This window comes from Pezoporus occidentalis, unplaced genomic scaffold, assembly GCF_034315485.1.
Source record: "Pezoporus occidentalis ecotype Australia unplaced genomic scaffold, CSIRO_AGI_Poc_V1 ctg2, whole genome shotgun sequence".
NCBI classification, from domain to species: domain Eukaryota; kingdom Metazoa; phylum Chordata; class Aves; order Psittaciformes; family Psittacidae; genus Pezoporus; species Pezoporus occidentalis.
In genome coordinates this window covers 17,358,490-17,380,451 of record NW_026913855.1, presented here as the reverse complement: position 1 = coordinate 17,380,451, position 21,962 = coordinate 17,358,490, and the positions used below count along the sequence as shown (strand labels likewise).

The 21,962-nt window shown below is 39.6% G+C and overlaps 1 protein-coding gene across 3 annotated transcripts in view; it reads right to left on the bottom strand.

The window, feature by feature from the left end:
- Window positions 1–21,962, bottom strand: part of CDKAL1 (CDK5 regulatory subunit associated protein 1 like 1) — a 392,748-nt gene that overhangs the window by 326,257 nt on the left and 44,529 nt on the right. For all 3 annotated transcript variants that reach the window (XM_062618034.1, XM_062618036.1, XM_062618035.1), the window contains exon 4: window positions 4,899–4,983. In XM_062618034.1, coding sequence (XP_062474018.1) covers window positions 4,899–4,983 — 85 coding nt within the window. The remainder of the gene's footprint in view (window positions 1–4,898; window positions 4,984–21,962) is intronic.

Below are 21,962 nucleotides of genomic sequence, written 5' to 3'. Positions count from 1 at the left end.
TAAGAAGTTTAAGCCAATTTAATGTTATTCCATACTACCTACAGGCCTTCAAACAGAATTAATATCCTAGCTCTGTGCATTCTCAAGGGCAAAGCCAGCTCAGATCTCAAGACAGGATAAGGAGTTTTTAAGGCACAGCTGTCCTTCAAGGACAAACTCCATCAATGAAACATTCCAAGCATTTTGCTGCCTTTAGCGCAGGACTCTCCAAAGCAATCTTGCTATATTATATCTGACTAGTAACTTGAGAAAGAAAATACTCGCCACTACTGAAAGAAATAATGTGAAAGGGAAAACATCTCATTCCTTAAAATATCATTAACTAAAACAAACAAAAAAAAAAAACAACAACCAACCAACCACGGCACCAACAGAACCAGTTGTGGCAGCAGACAAAACCTACTTCCACATAAGCTAAAGGTGGATCCTTGAATCCAACCCACCTCAATGCACTTGATTCCACAAAAGTGATTTGAGGTACCGTGTCATCACGGTCATTCTGTTCAACATGACACCTTGAACAACGTGCTTTCAGGGGCACTTTCTGTATAAATAGCACAGCAAAGATGCTAACGGTTGTGGCTTAGGTTGTCAGGGTTTTTTGAACTGTAACTTAAAATTTAAAAAATCCTTCTGCTTAAATGATTGTACACTAGAAAAAAAAAAAAAAAAAAAAAAACACTGATCTGAGGGATTCAGCATTCCTGAATCTTTCCAAAAGTTGCTAATTCCCAGGAATGCTCAGCAACTACTTTACTAAAATACAATAGGTATATCCATCAGCAAGCAAAATAAAATCCCTTGACAGAACTAAGGCTCTTCTTTTCCTTTCAGGAGAGAAATTCATTGCAGGAACGTATTTCTAAAAGCCACCACAACATATACACCAATAGCCACATCTTTACAAGGACAACTAGCTCGCTCACAATGAACACTGAGTTAACCCAAATGAATAATTTTCCTTATAGAGTTTAATATCAATTTTAAAGAAAAAGAGATTTTAACTAACGTAATGTGTAAGCCTCATGAAGTTCAACAAATGGATAGTGCAAAGTCCTGGCCCTGAGGAGGAACAGCCCCATGTACCAGGACAGGCTGGGGCTGGCCAGCTGGAAAGCAGCTTGGTAGGAAGGGCCCTGCAGGTCCTGGTGGCACCAAGTTGACCATGAGGCAGCAATGAGCCTCTGGGGCAAAGACCACCAACAGCTTTCTGGGCTGCATTAGGAATTGCATCACCAGCAGACAGAGGGAAGTGATCCTTCCCTTCTGCTCTCAGCATGGTGGGAGCCACATCTGGAGCACTGGGTACAGTTCTGGTTTCCCCAGGATGGGTAAAACCCAGACAAACTGGAAGGGGTTCAAGGAAGGGCTTGAAAGGCTCAGAGATCTGGAACTGCTCAGCCTGGAGAGAGAAAGGTCCAGGGAATCCCACCATGTGTATTAAACACCTGATGACAGTGACTAGCATTTCACAGTGGTGCCCAGCGACAGTGAAAAGGCAACCACAAGACATGAAGTTTAAACCTAAAACAACTCTTTTTTTTACTATAACAGTAGCCAAACACTGGAATAGGTTGCCCAGATCATTTGCGGAGTCTCCTAAGGATACTCAAAACCCACCTGCACACAGCCCTCAGCCACCTGATCTAGTTGTCTCTGCTTTCAGCAGGGTTCAAAAAGACAATCTTTAGAGATCCCCAAGAACCTCAGCTATTCTGTGATCCTGTAGTAGTACTATCTATATGTAGTACTACTTATACTACACTGTTACATCATAGAGACAGAGACATAATTCATTCATCTCTGTGTATACCATGTGACAACTGAGTGCTTATCAACTGCACAATACATACACCCACGCTCGCTCCTGTGCCCGTGTCTCCCTCTTCCCCCTGCACTCCATGTTTTTGCTCCCACTTCCAAGAAGAACATGTTCTTATTTCATAATAGCAGCAAATTGGAACCATTTAAACAGCAGACCATCTCCTGCTCTTCCTACCCCAAGGTAAGATCCTGCCAAAACCAGCTACTAGCAAATCTTTCATCACAAGTGTCTTCGGCCACAGGGTTATGTGCACTTGCAAATTCTGGGAGGCTAGGGGATAATGCATGCTCTGTGCAAATTTAGCAAAATATTAAAACAGAAGAGCAGGGTTACTGCAGCATAACTACACCAAATGGGGACTGTTTATTTGCAGCGCTGTCTGCCTCACTTCTTCTTAATGTTAGGTTCTTTTGCTTCTTTTTACTTGTTGAAGGTATTCTTTTTCTGTACCTAGCTATTTACTTTACACAGTTATCTTAATCTTCATAAACTTGCTTGATGGAAGTTACCTACTTCAGTTTATTCTGTTTCCTACTTCTTCTTGAATTAACCTCCATTTTCTTTCGAAGGATATAATTATTATTTTTTAACTCCACCTATGTGATTATACTGGAAATTCTTCATTACTATTACCTACCTCACCCTTTATTTTACAATTAAACATGAATTGTAAAACTGAAAATAAAAGCTGCACAAGAAATGCTCTCAATTCCCATCCATAAGTTATGACCTTTAGGCAACTCTCTGCCCTCCCTATCATCACCCCAGCTCAGCACCTTCAACTTCACTTCTAAGAGCGACACAAAAAGGCACAGAGATTATACTCTCAGTCAGCTTGCATCAGCTATAGATGCATCTGTACATGCAGTGCAAAGATTCAGAGAGTTTGGGAGTAATTGTTTTTAAAAGAATGTCAGATAAAAAAAAGGCTGAACATACAGGACTTGCACAGTTCTAACACATCCCTTGGTACACGCCACTAGTGAAGGATCAGCTTCTCAGACAGTCATTCTTCAACCATCAGCATGAACACACTGCCACTGGTTTGAATAACTGCATTTTAAAGTCGTATGTGCAAGGAAAATCATGTAGCAGAAACTGTTGCAGAAGGCAGAGAATAAGCAGAACTGAAATACTTCTCCCAATTTATAATTCTATATAGTGAAATTCAGAATGCTATATAGCACTTCCAGCCTGAATTTTTTTCTAATTTTAATGTGCTGAGTATGTTTGCTTTCACAATCCACTTATTAAATGTTTTAATCTGTTACTCAGTCTTAAAAAACAAAGATCTCCATAGCTACCAACAGGCCATTATGATAGGATATAATGGCAGGCAGTTTCCTATCACCCAAACTTCAAGCACTGGGTTTGCCTCTGAAATAAAATAATAGATATTTAGGACAAGTTGTGCTCTGTAGTGATACAAGCTTTCCTCACTGTTGTAAACCCCAGATACAATTGTAGTTGTTCTTTTCTGATATGGATGATGTTTAATCTTTCAGTTCCAAGTACCATGAAAGAGCACTACATATGGATCTCTCCCCTGTGCTCAATAATAATTATAAAAAATGGTCAGAAACAACAATGAAAGTTGGCCTTCTCCACATGAGGAACTGCCACTATCTGAGAGCAGAGAAAAATGATGTATGCTTCAGGAAAGTAGTGAGTCTCAGCAAAGACAAAAAAAGTGGAGAACAACCAGAATATCTGTGTCAGAATAGAAATTGTATAGGGAGAAATAAAGAACAAGAACAGTAAACTCAGGCAAATCACATCAGGCTCATTAACAGAGCAACAACACAAACATGAAGTTCCAAGAAATACTTTTGGTCATTTGCTTTTAGTTGGACCCTCTTTCTTAACCAACTCTATTCTACTGTTTTAAAGGACACACACCATACCACATCAATTCTGGCACAGGATTAGTAAAATAGAAAGATGGCCACAACTGAACTGGAAAAGATCTTGTCATCTACTCTGTTGGCCAACACATTGGAAGTATTCTGGGAATAGCTTTTTTTTTTTTTGGCAACTGTAAAAAAAAAGCCAAAAAGCCAGTTTCATCACTAAGTGCAACACCAGCAGTCAGGAGGTGAAGCCCTCTAAGGGGTGGAGGTACCTTCTGCTGTACCACCTACCAAAGACAAGCCGTTTCTGTTCCAGGTTACAGCCCCTGGATGCTGTTAGTGACTCTAGCACTGCAAGCAGACTGCTTATATCCAGCTTCTGCCTACCTTCTGAGCATGCTTATTAAAAACTATGGTTTTTTTTTTTTTTTTCTAATCAAAATGGATCTCTACCAACAGTGCATCCCCAGTGCACCACACTGAACAAATGACTGCATAAAATAGCCACACTTGTTTACTGAAGGTAAAATCTACAAGAAACACAGCACTGTATTTATTTATACTGGGCAATGATAGCTCTAATTGTACAGATTTTCTAGTTAACTCTCATCACAACCGTACGCCTGCTGCAGTCAGAGGCAGAAGTCACTACCACGTCATACTTTCCAACACCATCAAAATGTTACAGAGAAATCATAACATATTCTTTGCAAGACTTCTAGTATAGGCTAATCAGTTCACCTTTTAGGGAAATGAACAGTGAAACAGTTTTAAGTATGTACCTGGTACACTTCTAATTGGAAGGGCCCGATTATGTAAAAATTAAGTAGAGGGGGAAAAAAAGAGCCTAACAATTCACATTTTTGGAAAAAAAAGAAAACAACAAAAACAAACACACACCCCCAAACCCCCCAACCAGAAAAAAAAAAAAGATCCACACTTCAGAAAAGTATTACAACACTGTCTTGAGAAGCGATAGAGAAGCCCCTATCTAAACAGGGCCAGCAGCTCTCCTAAATAAGTGCATTGATAATCATTTGCAAATTGCAAAACCCACACTGCACCTTACAAATTCATTCTAGGGAACTCACCATTGCAACAAACTCAGCACACTTCTTACTTGAAACCACAAAATCACTTCTAGATTGAAAATATGAAGCTTTTAAAATGAAAACATGCAATATTCATTCACAATTAAGTATCTTTTTAGGGAAACAACTTACTTGATTGAGTTTCTGAAGTGGTCCTCAGCAGGATTTTTTACTGTACAACTGTTCAGCAGCCATAAATCTGCTTCAGCAGAGTTTTCTAGAAGACAGAGATACAAATCTGTGTTAAAAATTACCAAACTTGTCAACTCCTACTTCACATAATGCAAAAAAAAAAAAAAAAACCAAAACAAAACAAAACAACAAACAAATAAATGCAGCCATTATCAATAAGTTGTTTACAAAACAACTTTATACTCAACATTTCAAACAACTACATTCTTGGAAGGAGACTTTGGTTTGTTGTTTGGATTTTCGTGTTCTAGAAAAAAACAAAACAAAACAAAAACACACACACAAGCATTTCTATGCGGGACTTTTGGTGGGATTTTGGGGTTGGTTTTATTGGGGTTTGTTTGCAAAGGAAGAATGAACAGTTCTCTCACTTTAGCCAAAACTTTGCATATCTTATTCTTTTCAGCAGCATAAAATGTTTCCAAAATTAGCTCCACAGCCATTACCACATCCCACATGAGAATCAGGGGACAGGGACGCAGAGGGGACACGACTAAATAACAACAGGCTGACACTGTCAGTCAGGAGGCTGGGAATCCATTTAACAGCAAGAGTTTCCATAGGAATCATCCATCACTATAGAGCATAACACTTTTCAAGTTAATGTCATTATTCAGAGGAGAGATGCCTTAATACAGAAATATTCCAGGCTTGGTTTCAGCTCCTCCTTGTGCTGAGGTCTCCACAAGTGAAGGAAGAGATAGCTTCACTGTGACAACCTTCTTTCTTCAAAACAGTATTTGAAATACTAAAACATTTACATTTAGGAAGACCTTTCACAGTAACCCAACAGGAATCCTTTCATATAGCAGTTTGGATTCCAGGATATTAATATATTAGCTCCTTGACTGGGAGTCTGAGAGACAACAACTGCAATACTTAAATGTATTTCACACATAGAAAAATATCTCCTAAATACATTCAAATTCATTCCTTCACAGGTTTCATCATCTGCAGAACAGAGGGTGCAGAATAAAGTCTCTGCATAATAAAATCTTCCAGGCAGTTTTGGGGAAAGGAATCTCATTAATGTTTACACCTAAAACATCATTTAAGAAAAATAAAAGTGTAGTAGAGGCTTGTCCTCTCCTTACAGCCATAGTATTACTTGTTCCATTTCTGTACCTTTTTGTATTTCTATTAACACTCATTCTCTTTTATGAATCTATTTACACACAAGTTTTTATTTTGTGGATTAATAAGTGAGTTCATACCACAATTCTGCAAAATAACTGAATTATCTTAGTTCTTTACTGCACTGCTCACAAGGCATTACATGCATGGGTGTAGATTCCTTACGTTCTACTGTATTTTCTCAATCAAATTTCAGTCTTAAAAGAAGTTCAGTATTTGTTTACCAACAGGGAACTTTTTTATTTCCTACAACAGGTTGCATTTACAACCTGTTGGGCATCTACAGGTTTTACATTTACATTGTGGGACAACTTGTCAGCGGTTACATTCTGCTTTCAGAACTTTTGATGCACTTACACTAAATGCAAGGCCTCGATGGACACGCTGCAGCAAACATGGATCAAAATACCAGATCAGAGTTGGCATGTATAAACAAGATCCTGAGGCTTCATAATTACTAAATATTAAGCAACACCAGGAGTCAGGCTTCTTTATTTGAGGCAGGGAGATTGGAGGGACTGGCTATATGCATATATACCTTTATATATGTATGTTAATCAGTGTTCTGACATGAGTAGTTGGTAGTGTTCAGCATGTGCCCAAAGAAAGAGTAAACCAGCTCTGACTAATAAGCTCAGGCTTCTAAATACATGCCTGCACGGGCAGGGGCAGACAGAACCAACAGTTCTCTGTTTATACTCCAGGCAGACAGACATGAAGTATTTACATCTGGATGGTAAACAATGTATGAATATAGCACTGGGCCTACTAAGGCAGCCTGTGCACCCTTCCTTGGAAGGTCTTCACCTTCCACCTTTTCCATCTCCAGCCTCCACCTTGTAAGGTCACAGGATAGCCAAGATTCATTCATTCTGCAGCCTAAAGCCCACTGTCTGCAGAAACCTCCATTAGACCATAAGGTTTTGGAGAAACATCCCAAGATTTCAGTGAAAAACAGAGGCCTGATTTTGGGAACTCACAGATGTGACTGAAGTGGACAACCCGAGCTTCACAGAAGGTTTTCCAGCAAGGCATATATGCTGTGTACTGCGACAGGCAAAACTGAAGCAAGAACCAAAAGCAGAGTGACAAGCAATTACAGTCCTGAACACAAGATACAGGTGTCTTTTTCTATACCCTGCAACAAACTTCCCTTAGAGGATCTCCTTTCTTCTGCCTTTTTTCCATATATGATACTTTTAAAATTATACTTTTAAAATGATATTTTGCTGCTCGCCATTTTTTCATGAGGTACTTCAATATTTTCCTGTATGTTAAGACATTTTTGGAAAAAAAGTTATGTCAAATCAGCATTGTACTCAATGCTCAAAACCATGGCCTTTTGCATTGTGACATCTTTCCCATAAAAGAAAGGCTACACTGGAAGTAAACCACAAAATCTATCATACTCTTTGCAAAACAACGTAAGAGTACAAAGAAACCTAAAGGTCATGGAAACTTCTGAACACTTCAGTTAATTGGGAAGCTCTGGAAAACATGAATTGGCTGCATTATGCAATACTAAGAGGATAAAACAGCAAGAGGCTGAAACATCAGTATACCTACAGAGGAAAACAGTATTTACAATTCTTTTCTAATAGCATTTTTGGGTTTGTTATCATTTTAGGAATCATAAATCAGCAGACCCTTTTAAGACTGAAGTAATACTATAAGTTGAAATTTGAACAATTGACTTCGTCTTGCCCTGGTGGTTTAAGTGAAGCCTTTCTTCTTCCAATTCTTTTTCCAAAACTTTGTTTTATTCTGGTCCCCCTTAAACCACATCTCCTTGAAAAATCAAAACACACACAGAACACTGAAGTAAAAGAAACACAGATAGTGACGCCCTAAAAGAATAGCCCTTCTTTACTTTCCGCAGCACATCACTCCTCTTTGTAACAAAAGAGCTGATTTGCTCAGCACTGCTTGCTTAAAAAATGTGACTCATAATTTCTATGACATTCTTTTAAATCCTGTACATCCACCTGTGTAACTTCAATCTGCAAGATCTTTCTCTGTAATCACAGAAGGCTCTCCCACAGCCTTTTCTTCCAGCTCTCCTTATCCCTCTAAGCTCCCAGCAAGTCTTCCTTCTCACCCCGATTTTCCTTCTAACTCTCTTGCACAACAGATATACCTCTAGTTTCAGTGTTTTCATGCACTGCAGTATAGCCTCTGTTCCCATTTATGGGCCTCTCCTTTAATGTTTTGTACTATGCATTCTCCCTTCCAAAACAGCTCTGCCTCCTTCCTGCTTGGCATTTTATGCTCTGAAGCCAGACCCAGTAACACCCAAGTTATGTATCTGGAGCATGTGCTCACAAATGGACTCCATGTGAATTGTCTTCCCCCAGAAAACACAAAAATCTAAGCATGAGGACATCTCACATCCAGTTACAAAAATAACCCAGCATCTTGACTGGAACAAAGTTACCAAACTTCTTATTTTCTTTCAACATCCTTGTGTCACAGGAACCCACTCTTGGTCCTCGGGTTACTGAAATTAGGTGTTGGTTAATTTAATGATTTCCTGGGCCACTGGGCATCAAGGAACCTCAGCAAGCATTGGGAAAGAATCTCTTTTAATAAATATTAGTTCAGAAGTGCTGTGAGTCATCAGTGCAGAAGGAAGGTACATCTTCCTCTGGGGACATTAACTTTGGTTGTTTGTTTCTAGACAATATGCTCTGCTTGGCAGAGGAAAAATACACAAGGTTGAGAAGAACAGGAGAAAGCAATTTATTTATTTAAATACTTGCTTTTGCTTTCCAGACCATTCTTTGTGTCTTGGGTTCAGCAGTAGCAGTCATTTTTCTCTTTCTTAGTAGCTGGTGCAGTGCTGTTTTTTTGACTCTCAGCTTGAGAACAGTGCTGATAACACTGATGTTTTTAGTTGCTGCTCAGTAATGTTTACCCTGACCAAGGACTTTGTGAGGCTCATGCTCTGCCAGGGAAGAGGGGAAGCCAGGAGGAAGCAGAGACAGGACACCTGACCCAAACTAACCAAAGAGGCATTCCATACCACAGCACGTCATGCCCAGTATATAAACTGGGGGGAGTTACCCAGAAAGGACAGCTCATGCTCGGGTCGGGCTGGGTATCAGTTGGTGGGTGGTGAGCGGTTGTATTCTCTTCCCCTATTATTTCCTTTATCATTATTATTATTGGCGGTAGCAGTAGTGATTTGTGTTATACCTTAGTTACCGGACTGCTCTTATCTCAATCCGTAGGAGTTACATTCTTTTGATTCTCCTCTCCATCCCTCTGGGAGCAGGGGGAGTGAGCAAGTGGCGGCATGGCTGAGTTGCCAGGTGAGCTTAAACCACGACACCCTGGCACACAAAATACTTAGTCACCATTTGCTAGTTCACAGTATTTTGTATCAGAGATAGTTAATGATCAACCTTCATATAACATTGTCGTGGGTTCAGCAGCAGCAGCAGCAGTCATGTTTCTCCTTGTTGGTAGCTGGTGCAGTGCTGTGTTTTGACTTTCGGCTCAGGAACAGAGCTGATAACACTGATGTTTTGGTTTGGCCAAGGACTTTGTGAGCCTCACGCTCTGCCAGGGGGGAGGGGAAGCTGGGAGGAAGCAGACAGGACACCTGACCCAAACTGACCAAAGAGGGATTCCATACCACAGCACGTCATGCCCAGGAGGTAACTGAGAGTTACCCAGAAGGGCTGGGAGACTGCAGGGTTGGAGGAGGTATCGGTCGGAGCTTGGTCAGGCTGGGGGGGGGGGGGGCGAGCTGTCGGTTGGCTGGTGGTGAGGTGATGTATTCTCTTCCCTTGTTATTTCCTTTATCATTGTTATTATTGGTGGTAGCAGTGGTGATTTGTGTTATACCTTAGTTACTAAACTGTTCTTATCTCAACCTGTGGGAGTTGCATTCTTTTCGATTCTCCTCTCTGTCCCTCCGGGAGTAGGGGGAGAGCAAGAAGGGGGGGAAGCGAGTGAACAAGCTGTCTGGCTGGGTTTAAACCACCACAAACATGTCTTATAGAAAAGATTCCAAGACCTTCTGCTTGTCTCTTCCCTCAAAGGCAGCTACAGATCAAAACCACAAGTTACCATGAACTTCCAAATGGCATTATGTTTGAAATCTCAGAGCCACCTTAGCAGTTCCCATCTCTGAACCTACCACGCATCAACCAACAACACAAACCACTCAAATGCATGCTTAAAGTACTAACTTTCCAGATTACAAATGGTTTTCAAAGGTCCCACTCGTCTCTTATGAGCAGTATTTGGATGTAAAATATAAAAGGGTCAACTGGACTGCAACAAGACTTCTGTTTTCCCATTCAATTTCTGAGATACTCTGGTCGTAAGTCACTTCATCAACAATTAATGAAAATGTAACAGCTTGGTTCACCCTGTGAATATGTTATTTAAAGCTCCAAGAGGGAAGAGAGGCTGCTTATGTGGTAATGTGGACAGGTCTTCATTTAGAAAAAAAAAAAAAATTCTCTTGCCTCTTGCCCTAATTTAAACTGCAAATACGCAAAACTATTTTTATTCCTCATTAAGATTTCCATCACTGAGGTAATTGCACAAGTAAGCTTTTCTGTTTTCTGCTGGTTTTAAGAAATTGAGTATTTTTTGTAAATTCATTCTTGACTGGGTAGACATCCCAACAGCAGCTACTGCTGGACTACAGGTAGTTTTATAAAGCCTTCCAGATCAGGATGCTGTCCTCACTATCAAAGGACATTCTTTTTGAAGAGTAGCAGGTAACTGCATTCTAAAATTGCAGTACCCATGGGGCATTTCAGTAACTTCCTTTCAGGTTTTCCTCCTCCATTTTAATGTTAACTTTCCAAAGCTCACAGCTACCATATCTGCAGACACTGAACAGCTCCTACTTCTTCCAACCAAGAAAAGGACCAATCACTTTGATTTCTTATTTGCTTGCTATCTTTATGTATCAGGAAAAAAAAAGCAAAGACACATAGTTCAGTTATGTCTGTCTTCTACTTTGGGTGCAATACTGTGTGCCACAAACATTTGAATTTGGGCTGGATTTTATTTTACATTCTACAGTTCCACTTGCCTTGTCAAACAGCTCCTATATAGGCATCTTGAAGGATCATTTACCAATATAGATCCAAGACCATGCTCTAAACAAAGCTTCCAACATGACATGATCTTTTTCTCATAGCTCTTTCCTGATACCTAATAGTCTAAGTTCTCTCTGCACCTGGTGCTATATACCAAAGGTGGATTTTAGGTTATTCCTTCAAAATAAAGACTTCACTACTTTGAGAAAAGTGGATCACACAGCTATTCCTTGAACAAAGCAAGACCTTAAAACAAAAAAGAACTCTCATTGCTAGATAAGACGTGCGTCAGCAGAAAGCCTAAGCATAGCCAGGGTCTATTCAGCACAGCACTACCTGATCTTAAAGGCACCCAAATTATCCTGGGCAGCAGCAGATGGAGGTGCCATAGCGGGGTGCTCTAAGGTGGGCATTTCATCCTGCTCTTGAGCACAAGCATGATCTCAATGCATTCCAAGAGTCAACTAGCTGCTTCTTTCACTTCACCGAAAATTTAAAGATCAATGTAAATAATTTCAATATGAAGATTAATAATGAGTGATTTATCAATCTCATAGGGAAAGTCCCACTGCACTAGAAACAAGGTCAAGTAGACTCTTTCAGCCAGACTTCACTAACATGGCATTCAAGTAACCCCAACAACTCATTCTGCTGATTAACGCAGGTAGAATTTGTTTTGTTGACAGAATTTGGAAAAATCCCAGAAACTCCTCCTCCTCCTCCAAGTCCTAAGTATGCTTGATCTTCCAGAAATAGCACACACACAGTATGATTCAGTGCTTTTTTGTCTTTGTACTCCCTGCATACAGCTTCATATGCAAAACACCAAAGTTATTCAAATGAGCAAATGCAGACTGACTGCTTCTATCTTAGCCACTAACAGTCTGGTCAACCATCAACAACAGAAGCCTTGCACAACACCATACAACTGAAGTTTCAAAACACATTGCAAATATTAACTGATTTACCTTCAACACCCACATATTAAATATGCACCCAGCCCCACATCAATTCCTTTTCATCTTACAAGTGTAAACAGGTAGTTTCAGAGTTTCTATCACTTGATCAAACCATGCAGGATGTTGATACAAATAAGCCAAGATCCCAAGTTATCCCTTCTGTCCTGCTCCTGAACACAAAGTAATTGCGTAGATTCATAGGCACAAGCTATTTTAGTCTACACTTCTAGGGTTTTTTTAATTTACAGTGATATGCAATAACTTTTTGACAAATTTTAAGGCATCCCCAGAACCCAGCCCTTTCATAATTTGGGTAGCATAGCAAACCAACAGAAAATACTGAACAGCTGATCAAACACAGATCACAACAGTTCTAACCCCCCATGAGTGCTTCAACACAACTCCTACAGATGTGCTACCAAGTGTCTTAGAGGAGACTAACTACTGCCATAGAAGGATCACAGCTGATGTGTGAGCTCCAGATGAAACTCTAGCTTTCATGGGGCTCACTGAAAAAAACAGAACGCTCTGCACTCTCATTTTTGGTACAACACTTTAGAAATCGCCACTTGCATTATGCATAGTCTCAGTGTAAAACTTAAAGGAATTAAGAGGACTTGATCACATTTTACAGATCGGAGTTGCTAAACAACTGGTAAAATTTAAGCGAAACTGATGATGATGAGACCTGTTAAGACACAAAATGGAAGTTAGAAATGGTGCCTAAGATAATGATTTGGGAACATCACATGCTGTGATGTTTTCTACCATAAAAAACAAATCAGTTGTAAAGCATAAGCAGCTGATTTCATATGCTGACAGCAAAGCCACAGGTGAATGAAAATTGAAAATTTTATGTTTTCCTGTACATGTCATATGAGTCCATATGAATTCACTGTAAACAGTAATAAATATTTCAGAGTCAAGAAAGATTGACTGGAATCTGCTCCAGGAAGATCATTTTAACCTCCCTTAGGTGTAACGCTCTGACAAGTCTTACTTAAACAAATGCTATCTGCAGCTAATGAATTGTTAACAGCTTTCCCTCATTGCCTCTTTGGAGGACAAAGCAAGAAAATAAACTGAGGTTGCTTCAGTCCTATCATGCAGCCAGGTAACAACCTGCTGGGTTAAGCACAGCAGACAGAAACCAAAGTTCTCTATAAAATGCAATGGCATCACTTGAGTTACCTGCTCTGTGAAGCCTCTCACACTTATAGACCCTGCAAGCCACAAATATGTCCAACAAAAGAAAGCTTGAAGCAGTGAAGTAGATTCCCAAGTACAGCAAAATTTCTAAGCAAATGAGAAAGAATCTTTGCTTCATTTAAAGTATAATATAAAACACAGGTAATTTAATCATAGAATGGTTTGTGTTGGAAGGGACATCCAGTTCCAATCCCCTGCCACGGACAGGGGCACCTTCCACAAGATCAGACTGCTCAAGGTGCTCCAGCCTGGCCTTGAACACTGTCAGGGATGGGGCAACCACAGCTTCTCTGGGTAACCTGTGTCAGGGCCTCACCACCCTCACAGGGAAGATAAAAAAATTTGTTCTAAAATCTACTCTAAATCTACCCTCTTTCAGTTTAATGCCTTAAGTGGGACCATAAATGCATAACATTAGTCTGGAGAGCAGCTTTACTCTGCAGATGTTTTTACTTTTTCAGTACACCTATTCTGTACAAGTTGGCCCATGGCACTGAACTTCTTCACTCCTATAACTTCCTAATCTCCATTTTCACAAGAACCAGGATTACGTTTTTGCTCTAGTCTGCAAATTAAAGCTAAATTTCATTCCTGTATCTGTTTCACAATCTTTTTTTCTCTAAATTCTGTCTGCATTAAGTTGTGCCTAGAAGCAATTTATTGATTTCAAATGCCTTGCTTCCACTTATTTCTCCTGATACCTAACGCCACAGGGAATACGGATTTAAGCTCCATCTATCACTTTTAAAAGAGTTAAAATATATAAGCTATTTGAGCCAGATATGTCCAAACGCTTATTAAATTGTAGCTTCCGGCTATTTATTGACTTTCTCAGAACTACCTTCACACCTCATCTATTTGCTACTTTATCAGTTTTCTGAAAAGCAGTAGATATGGTCTTAAAGTACCATACCCAGCAGCCAGATAAACCTTTACTGTGGTTAATTCCCAGACATCATCCCCAGCTCAGATTATCAGCAGAAACTAGTGCTTGTGAAAGCTCCAGACAGTACACATCAGAAATTAAAGTTCACTCTTAACACACAGAACTGACAGATGCAGTGCAGCAATCAGCAGTGCAAGCTTCGCCACAAAATCCCACCAACAGGTTTCAACTAAGTAGTCCTTAAAGAGGTTGAGTATTTCTCTACCAATACAGAGATAACCATTACAGTTTCACATAATTTCACTATCCTGTCTCTTTCCAATCTCGATTGCAGGTTTAGTTAATATTCTATTAAAGAGCCAATTTTGTTAGGTTTCTGTTATTTGTACAAAAAAAAAAAATCCTACAACAGAAGATACTCTTCCAGTACTAATAAATCTGCATACAATAAGACAAGTCTATTTTGAAACTTTCAACAGCAAGTGCCAAAAGTTCAAGTATGCCAGTTTTGCATAGGGAATTGTGGCTTTATGGCTCCAGACAGATCCAATTTCATCAAGCACAAACCAGTACACCACTAGTTTGAGGCACCACGTGTGCATTATTTGATGGAGCAGAAGCTCCCCAAAATAAAAAGATTATTTTGACAAACAAGGGGGGGGGAGGGGGGGGTTGAGGATCATTTTCTCATCTAGTTTGGAAGCAGCATCTCAAGGTATCAAGCACTGTCACAAAAAGTGATGTTGATGTATCAAAGCACACAGGGCTGTCCTCCCCTGCCCCAGGCTTTGCACTGTTAGTGTCTTTTCTACTTTGAAGGCCAGGTGAAGAGTAACAACAGAAAACCTACATTTCACTACACAGCTTAAAGGAACCAAGATATTTCAGAAGCCATTTTCACTTTTCTCTTTTCAGTAGAGTGAAGATACTTCAACATTATTACTTTTAAGACTTCAAGACCTGTAGTTATCCAGAGTTTATTTTACATTTGCTATTGTGAGCAACCTGGTCTAGTGGAAGGCGTCCCTGTCCATGGCAGGGGGGTTGGAACTAGATGAGTTTTAAGATCTCCCAAACCATTCTGTGACTCTATGATTCTATCCTTACGCAAATTTCTCTTTGTCCATGTTGATGGCTTAAGTTTAATCTGGTATCTCACATGATTACTATTCTTCCTTTGTACATATATATAAAATTTATGGCTCTACTGCCGTTACAGTTGTTTTCATTTAGCACATGTTTTCTAATTTACCTTTCCTTTGCTTTCAAAGAGGAACCACAGGGGCCAGAGTGAGCTATGTGCAGTGTACGGACAACTGACTAATGCCCAACACAGAAGGAAGTGCCGGTTGCTACTTTAAAACGTTAACCACAGTCTTTCATTAATAGATGTTTAGAGTCTCTTTTGATAATTTATTTCACAAACCAAACAGTATAAGCACTGACCTCTATAGTTAAAACTGAGACCACGATGGAGAGAAAGGGTATATAAATGTAATGGGAACAGGGAGGAAGCAACTGTAATTGAGAGGACACAAAAGCAGTATACAGAAAATTCAGGAAATTAAACCACTAAAAGCACTACCACCCTCAGGACAATTTCCAATTGTATTTTTTTCTGTTGAAAAGCACAGTATTTGTTACATCATGGATATAACCTGTCAATGTTTCTTGTTAAAGATAACAGAGCTTTATCACCCCCCCAAAAAAGTAAAGTTTGTTTGAAGTTTCTGCCAAACACGGCTTAAAAAAAAAAAAAAAATTGTATTAAAACTTACATTAACAGTAAATTCACAAAACAGACACCACAGCACTATTTGTTACAGGCTTTTAGTAGCTATTAATCATCACTGAGCCTTGCAAACATATGCAATGTCTTTTCCATTAATCACCTGGCATCTAGCGCACAATGTTGGAAGTAGCTTTGAAAAGATACCTTTTGCCAAACCTTACCAGCTGTAAAACTGAGAAAGCACCTACTTCACCGCAGAGGTTCCTGTGCTGCCCACTTGAAAGCTTCTACAAGACTCCTGCTTTCAACACAGGTGCTTTCAGAGTCCACCACCCCACAACCCCCTAGCTGTGCCAGGGCTCCCAGATTCTCTCAGTTAGAAAACTCACTTTCAGCTCTGAGGGCGTCAACAGACTTTGAAAAGTTCTATTCCAAGCTCCATGTCTATGACTCGGATCTTGACAACCTTGAGATAAATTCCAAACATCTGTAGCCCTGAGACTGCCCGAGACAGGATGACTTCAGTTCTTCTGGACATTCCAGCCTGCAGGCACTCTGCCCGGCCTGTATCCCAGGTAGGAGGTAAAGTCACCAGCTGCCCTTAGATCCAGAAGTTCTACACAGCCTGGAACCATTCATTCATGCCACCTGGCCACTGACAAGGAGGCTGGGGAGCCCCACATGGCCAGCAAAGGCAGTTCCTGACTTCACACAGAAGCGGCCACTGCCATGTAACCCCCTATTTCAGAATCACCCCACAGTGCAGCTTCCTGAACAACTACATTGCCTTAACTTCTGCCTTACTTGCAGGGGAAAAAAATAAAATTAACATACCTCTTTTGTGCCCCAACCAAGTAGAAGTTTTTTTTACCTTTCTTGCTAAGTGAGTGATCTACAGTAAGTCCATTTTCACAGCACTACAAATGCTCACTTTAGTGAATTGCTAAGCTTTGGTTTAAAATGAAATGAATTTTATTTGTATTCCTCATGCTGAGCCATTGTCTTTGTTACAACCTGTAGTGTTTTTAAATTCTCAGTTGGTACAGGATCAAAATAATTACTACAGTTGCTGTATTTGATTTTAAACTGCACACACAGTCCAAACTCCCCAATAAATGTGACCACTTATACACATAAAGCCCAATTAGATCCTCGGACCAAGCAAAGACTCAATAGGCATAATTTCCTAAAAAATGTCCTCCATGAAAGCACATTTATTATATACCGAGTTAGCCCATGTGATGAAGAACAAAACAAGTTATTCCAGAGCAGATACACTGAAGAAACTGGGTTTTTGAACACTAAACAAGTAACTTGTAATCAAAAGTCTGCAGCTCCTCACAGTCAAGATTCTTGCAATATTCTCCATTTCTGCTGAGAAACTTGAGACCCAGCATTACACTTACTTTCCAAAACAGTATTTGGCACTTACTACAAATTATTAGACCCTACTCAAAACCTTGAGTGACTTCCTCTCTTTGTTCCCCACTCTCTTTTTACCATATAATACATACTTTTTTCCTTAAAAATAAAACTTTAAAGTACAACTTTACTGGGTGTCATAAAATAAGGAGCCGACTCACTTCTCTCACTTTGATACACAGCATATGTTGAAGTTCTATTGGTAATTATTACAGATGTGCCACTTCTGCATTTTTGAAGATTATTTCTAGACACTTAATGGCTAATCTAATGATTTAGCTGTTTGAGGAAGCTTACTGAAGGCCTCTATCCATTCAGGCTGGCCATAACTTAAGAAGTTCTTGCAAGGCTTAAACTATTCAAAAAAGTTAATGTATGCACTAAAAAGGTACGGATCTCTCATCGTTACACTCAGGCTGAAGATTTTAATTAAGTCGGGGTAGTAACTGTGCGTTAAAAATCAAAGATGACACCAACAGCTTCTGAATTTTCACAGGGCCTGTGTTTGAGATTTGGCAGGAAGACGACTCAGCTTAAGACAATGTTTAGGAAGCACACAGCTGAACCATATAACGGTATACTTCTTTCAACATATTAACATCCAAAATAAAACCTGTACAAAATTAGTGACTATAGAAAGTGCCACTAGAATGCATAAACAGGCATGCTTACTGACGAAGCCATTTGAAACAGATCATTAGTGAAATAGATAGTTAAATTTAATTGCTTAAATCCATTTACTAAAGCAAGTAGAAGCCAAGCATAACATTCCCCTTCTACCGACACACAGGAGTCTTCTGCAAAATTATGAAGAGTTGAATATTTGCTAGGAAACCAAAATGCAGACATTCTGTATATCGCACCCTCAGTTTCACAGGAAGATTTCAGTTTCATCATAGGCATTTCAGTGGTCTCTATTCTGTTACAGAAGCAAATTTGATAGACACTATTAGAATGCCTACCTCAAAGGGGAAAAATTACTACACCTCTTTAAGCAGGTGCACATTTAACACCAACCCCTTCGAAAAAACAGTGTGTATCATTCTTTAAAAAGTCACTATTCACAAATGTTTAATACTTCATTTTAATACCACACTCCAAATAACATGGTACCAGAATCTTCCAGTTGCCTTTGTTTCCCTATTTGGTAACTACACATTTAATGTCTTTTTACCATGCATGAAAATATTCAAGGAATTTTACCAGAAGTATTCCTAGCCCACAGCTGATATTTGTTGCCCATATATGGAAAAAATTTAATATAAGAATAATTAACACATGTCAGTCTAGAGGTAAACTCCAACATGAGCTGTAAAGTTGTTTTGGTTTGGGGTTTTTTTAATCTCCTCAAAGAAGTTGCTACTGCATTTGGAAGAAAAATTCTAGAGGAAGTCCCATAATCCTTTATTTTTTATGCACATATCACCACAGCAGACAGCCATTAGCCAGAGTGTTGTCTTGAGTCTGTTTTGTATTATTTTCTGATGAACAATCCTGTAAAAAGACTGAAAATAAATGCATCTTCTATTTTTCAGTATATTTGCTTAAAACGTATCCTAAGAAACATCATGTTCAGTATTCCCAGCCTCCTAACACAAAACACTACCTGAAATCTTTGGAGAGCTATACTACAAATGTATGGGCAACTAGAGAAATGCATTCTCAATGTGGTTAAGAGCTAATGATGAAAAACTGAAAGCGTCAGTGTTTAAATTATACAAGATCAGGAGTGAATTTTACCTGAGGAATAAACAGACCAAATGGTCCTTCCATTGAGGGTACAGTAAGAAGTACAGAAAGGTCTGCAAGCAAATGGAAAACTAATTTTTTGCCCAACAGAGGTCTCAAGAAATGGAACAAAGACAAACTAATACAAAGCATATGGGTTTCACAAATAGAAGTACCACCTTATTAGGAGTATTACAAGAAGGAATGGCAAGATATAGATTATTAAAAAACATACTCAAAGTAGCACAGAATTTGCAGGAATTCCCAAAGCAAGCAAGTTTCTGACAAATCTTTATAACTAAGGCCTCTTAACAACCCTAAGGACCAGCAGACTTTTCCAAAAAGTCCTAAACTTATTTCATCAGCACCCTGAGCTACCTAGCAACCATCAGTACTTCCAGACATTTAAAACAGAGCCATTGGCCAGCGGTGCCTACCTAACAGGGTATCCTTGCCCACACCAGAAAACCCGAATCAACCACCCCACTATACCTTGTCATCACTCAAGTGAGACAACTCAGCTTTGAAGCCAGATCAGCTACTACCCATCCCACAGAAAAGTGAGCCATCCCACAGAAAGGTGTGCCACCACATCTTTCACTCCATGAGAACTTAAAATCACTGATAGGGATGGACTCTTCATTAGGGACTGTAGTGATAGGACACAGGGTAATGGGTTCAAACTTAAACAGGGGAGGTTTAGATTGGATATAAGGAGGAAGTTATTTACTGTAAGGGTGGTGAGGCACTGTAATGGGTTGCCCAGGGAGGTTGTGAATGCTCCATCCCTGGCAGCGTTCAAAGCCAGGTTGGACAGAGCCTTGGGTGACATGGTTTAGTGTGAGGTGTCCCTGCCCATGGCAGGGGGGGTGGAACTAGATGATCTTAAGGTCCTTTCCAACCCTAACTATTCTATGATTCTATGAGAAACAAGCCGAAGTTTCCCTCCTTCCCCTAAAGATAACCATTTTATCATCCTTATCACTGTCCACACCGTAAGTACTAGGTATACTTTTCCTCAGGGATATGTAACTAAGCAGCAGTTCTGAACCCTTATTTGCCTTTCAAGTCAGCTGTTTCTATTTCAGACCTTACATCTGTGTATCCAAAAGGACATCCACTTCTTCAACTACACTTGATTATCTAATAAAACAATATCAGCCTTAGCCACAAATGTTGTACAGATTATAAAGATTTTTATGGGGTGCATTTTCCAAATCTACTGTTACCACTTCAAAGGCTATTTAACCACCTTAGAACCAAAATAAAAATAGGAACAGCCACCAGGAGTCCTCACAAAAAACCTGCTTTAATCTAATGGGGTTGAACACAAATTAGGTCATTTGCCAAGTAAGAAAGCTTCCTAAAAAGATACAGCAGCTTTTGAAAATGTAAAAAATATGATTAGATTAAAACCAGTGCTTAGCTTACTATTACCTTAAAACAATGATTCTTTCAGACATGATGTTAAAACTTTACTCCTATTCTCATTGCTTTCCTGTTGTTTGAAATTCATGTTTAAGATGCTAGAGAGTTGCTGAGCTATGAGTATGCAGTTTGACTGATTAATGAACCAGCTCACGAATGTCAAGAACAGGTTGGTATTTCCTTCAGATAATGTGTCTCATACCCCCCAAATATCTGACATTATATCAGGTTATAGCATATCACGGAATACTATGTCACAGAAGTCAAGAATGCACAAGCTGTGTAACACATTACAATTTAATTAGATATTGTTTCTGACAACATAAATAGGTTCTTGCATCCCAAAACAAATATTTGCGCCTTTCTGCCCCAAACAAGCAGTACAGATGATGGATGTAAAACAAGAAACATATCCTTGTGTTTAAATGAAAATATTTCTAGCCACATATACTGAGCTTTTGTCATGTAAGCACATATCAACTCTACAGCAAAGTGCAGAAAGGGAAGCTCTTCAGACCAAAACTACAGTGAACACTAAAATTCAACCTGCCTTTTGCTAGATTTTCTTCATCAATCTTCTTTTTCTTTCCCATAGGAATCATACACAGATAACTCATTTCTGATTTAGACACTTATGAAAGTTCCCAGGATAGGCTTACCACACTAACAATACAACTAGCTACCAAGTGTGTTGATAAGAGCCTCCCCACTGACTAAGATTTTTGTGAGAAAAATACAGAAATGTTTCCACATGCACCCCATTAAAAACGTCACCATTTTACCCAGACATGACAGCATTCTGCCACAGTAGAATATCTGAGCAATTAAGGATACAAGCGTAGGTCAGGAAAAAACTGATCAGAATAGGAAACATGCCACTGCCTGGTATGTGCTGCTGTAGTGCAAACTGCTCCAAAGCAGCACAAGGACCGCAAAATGCATGCTTCAAATCAGTTGATGAAAACATGTATGTTTTTAAAGCATACTTAAAACATCACCGCAGAACAGAATCAAAAGCTGACAATAATTTGTCTAATGCAGCCCAGAATTCTTAGCCCTCTTTGTTGCAAGAGGGCATTGAAGCAAAGGACCCCAGGAACTTTGTACAGCCAATTCTGCCAGTTTTAAATCCACTTCACCATCTGTATATTCAGTCCATCCTTTGTCAACTTCTCTGTGAGAAGCGTCAAAACCCAGGTAGATGGTCTATCAACTGCTCTCCCCCCTCTACCAAGCCAGTCATTTAATTGTAGATTAAAGGTTACTCAAGCATAATTTTTCCCTTTATGAAGCCATGCTGGCTACTCAGCCACCTTTCTTCTTCACGTGCCTGAAAATGGTTTCCAGGATTAGCTGCTCCACCACCTAACTACTGACTGAGATGAGGCTGACCAGCCGGTAGTTCCCTGGGTCCTCCTTGCCTGTCTTTAAGGTTGGAGTGAC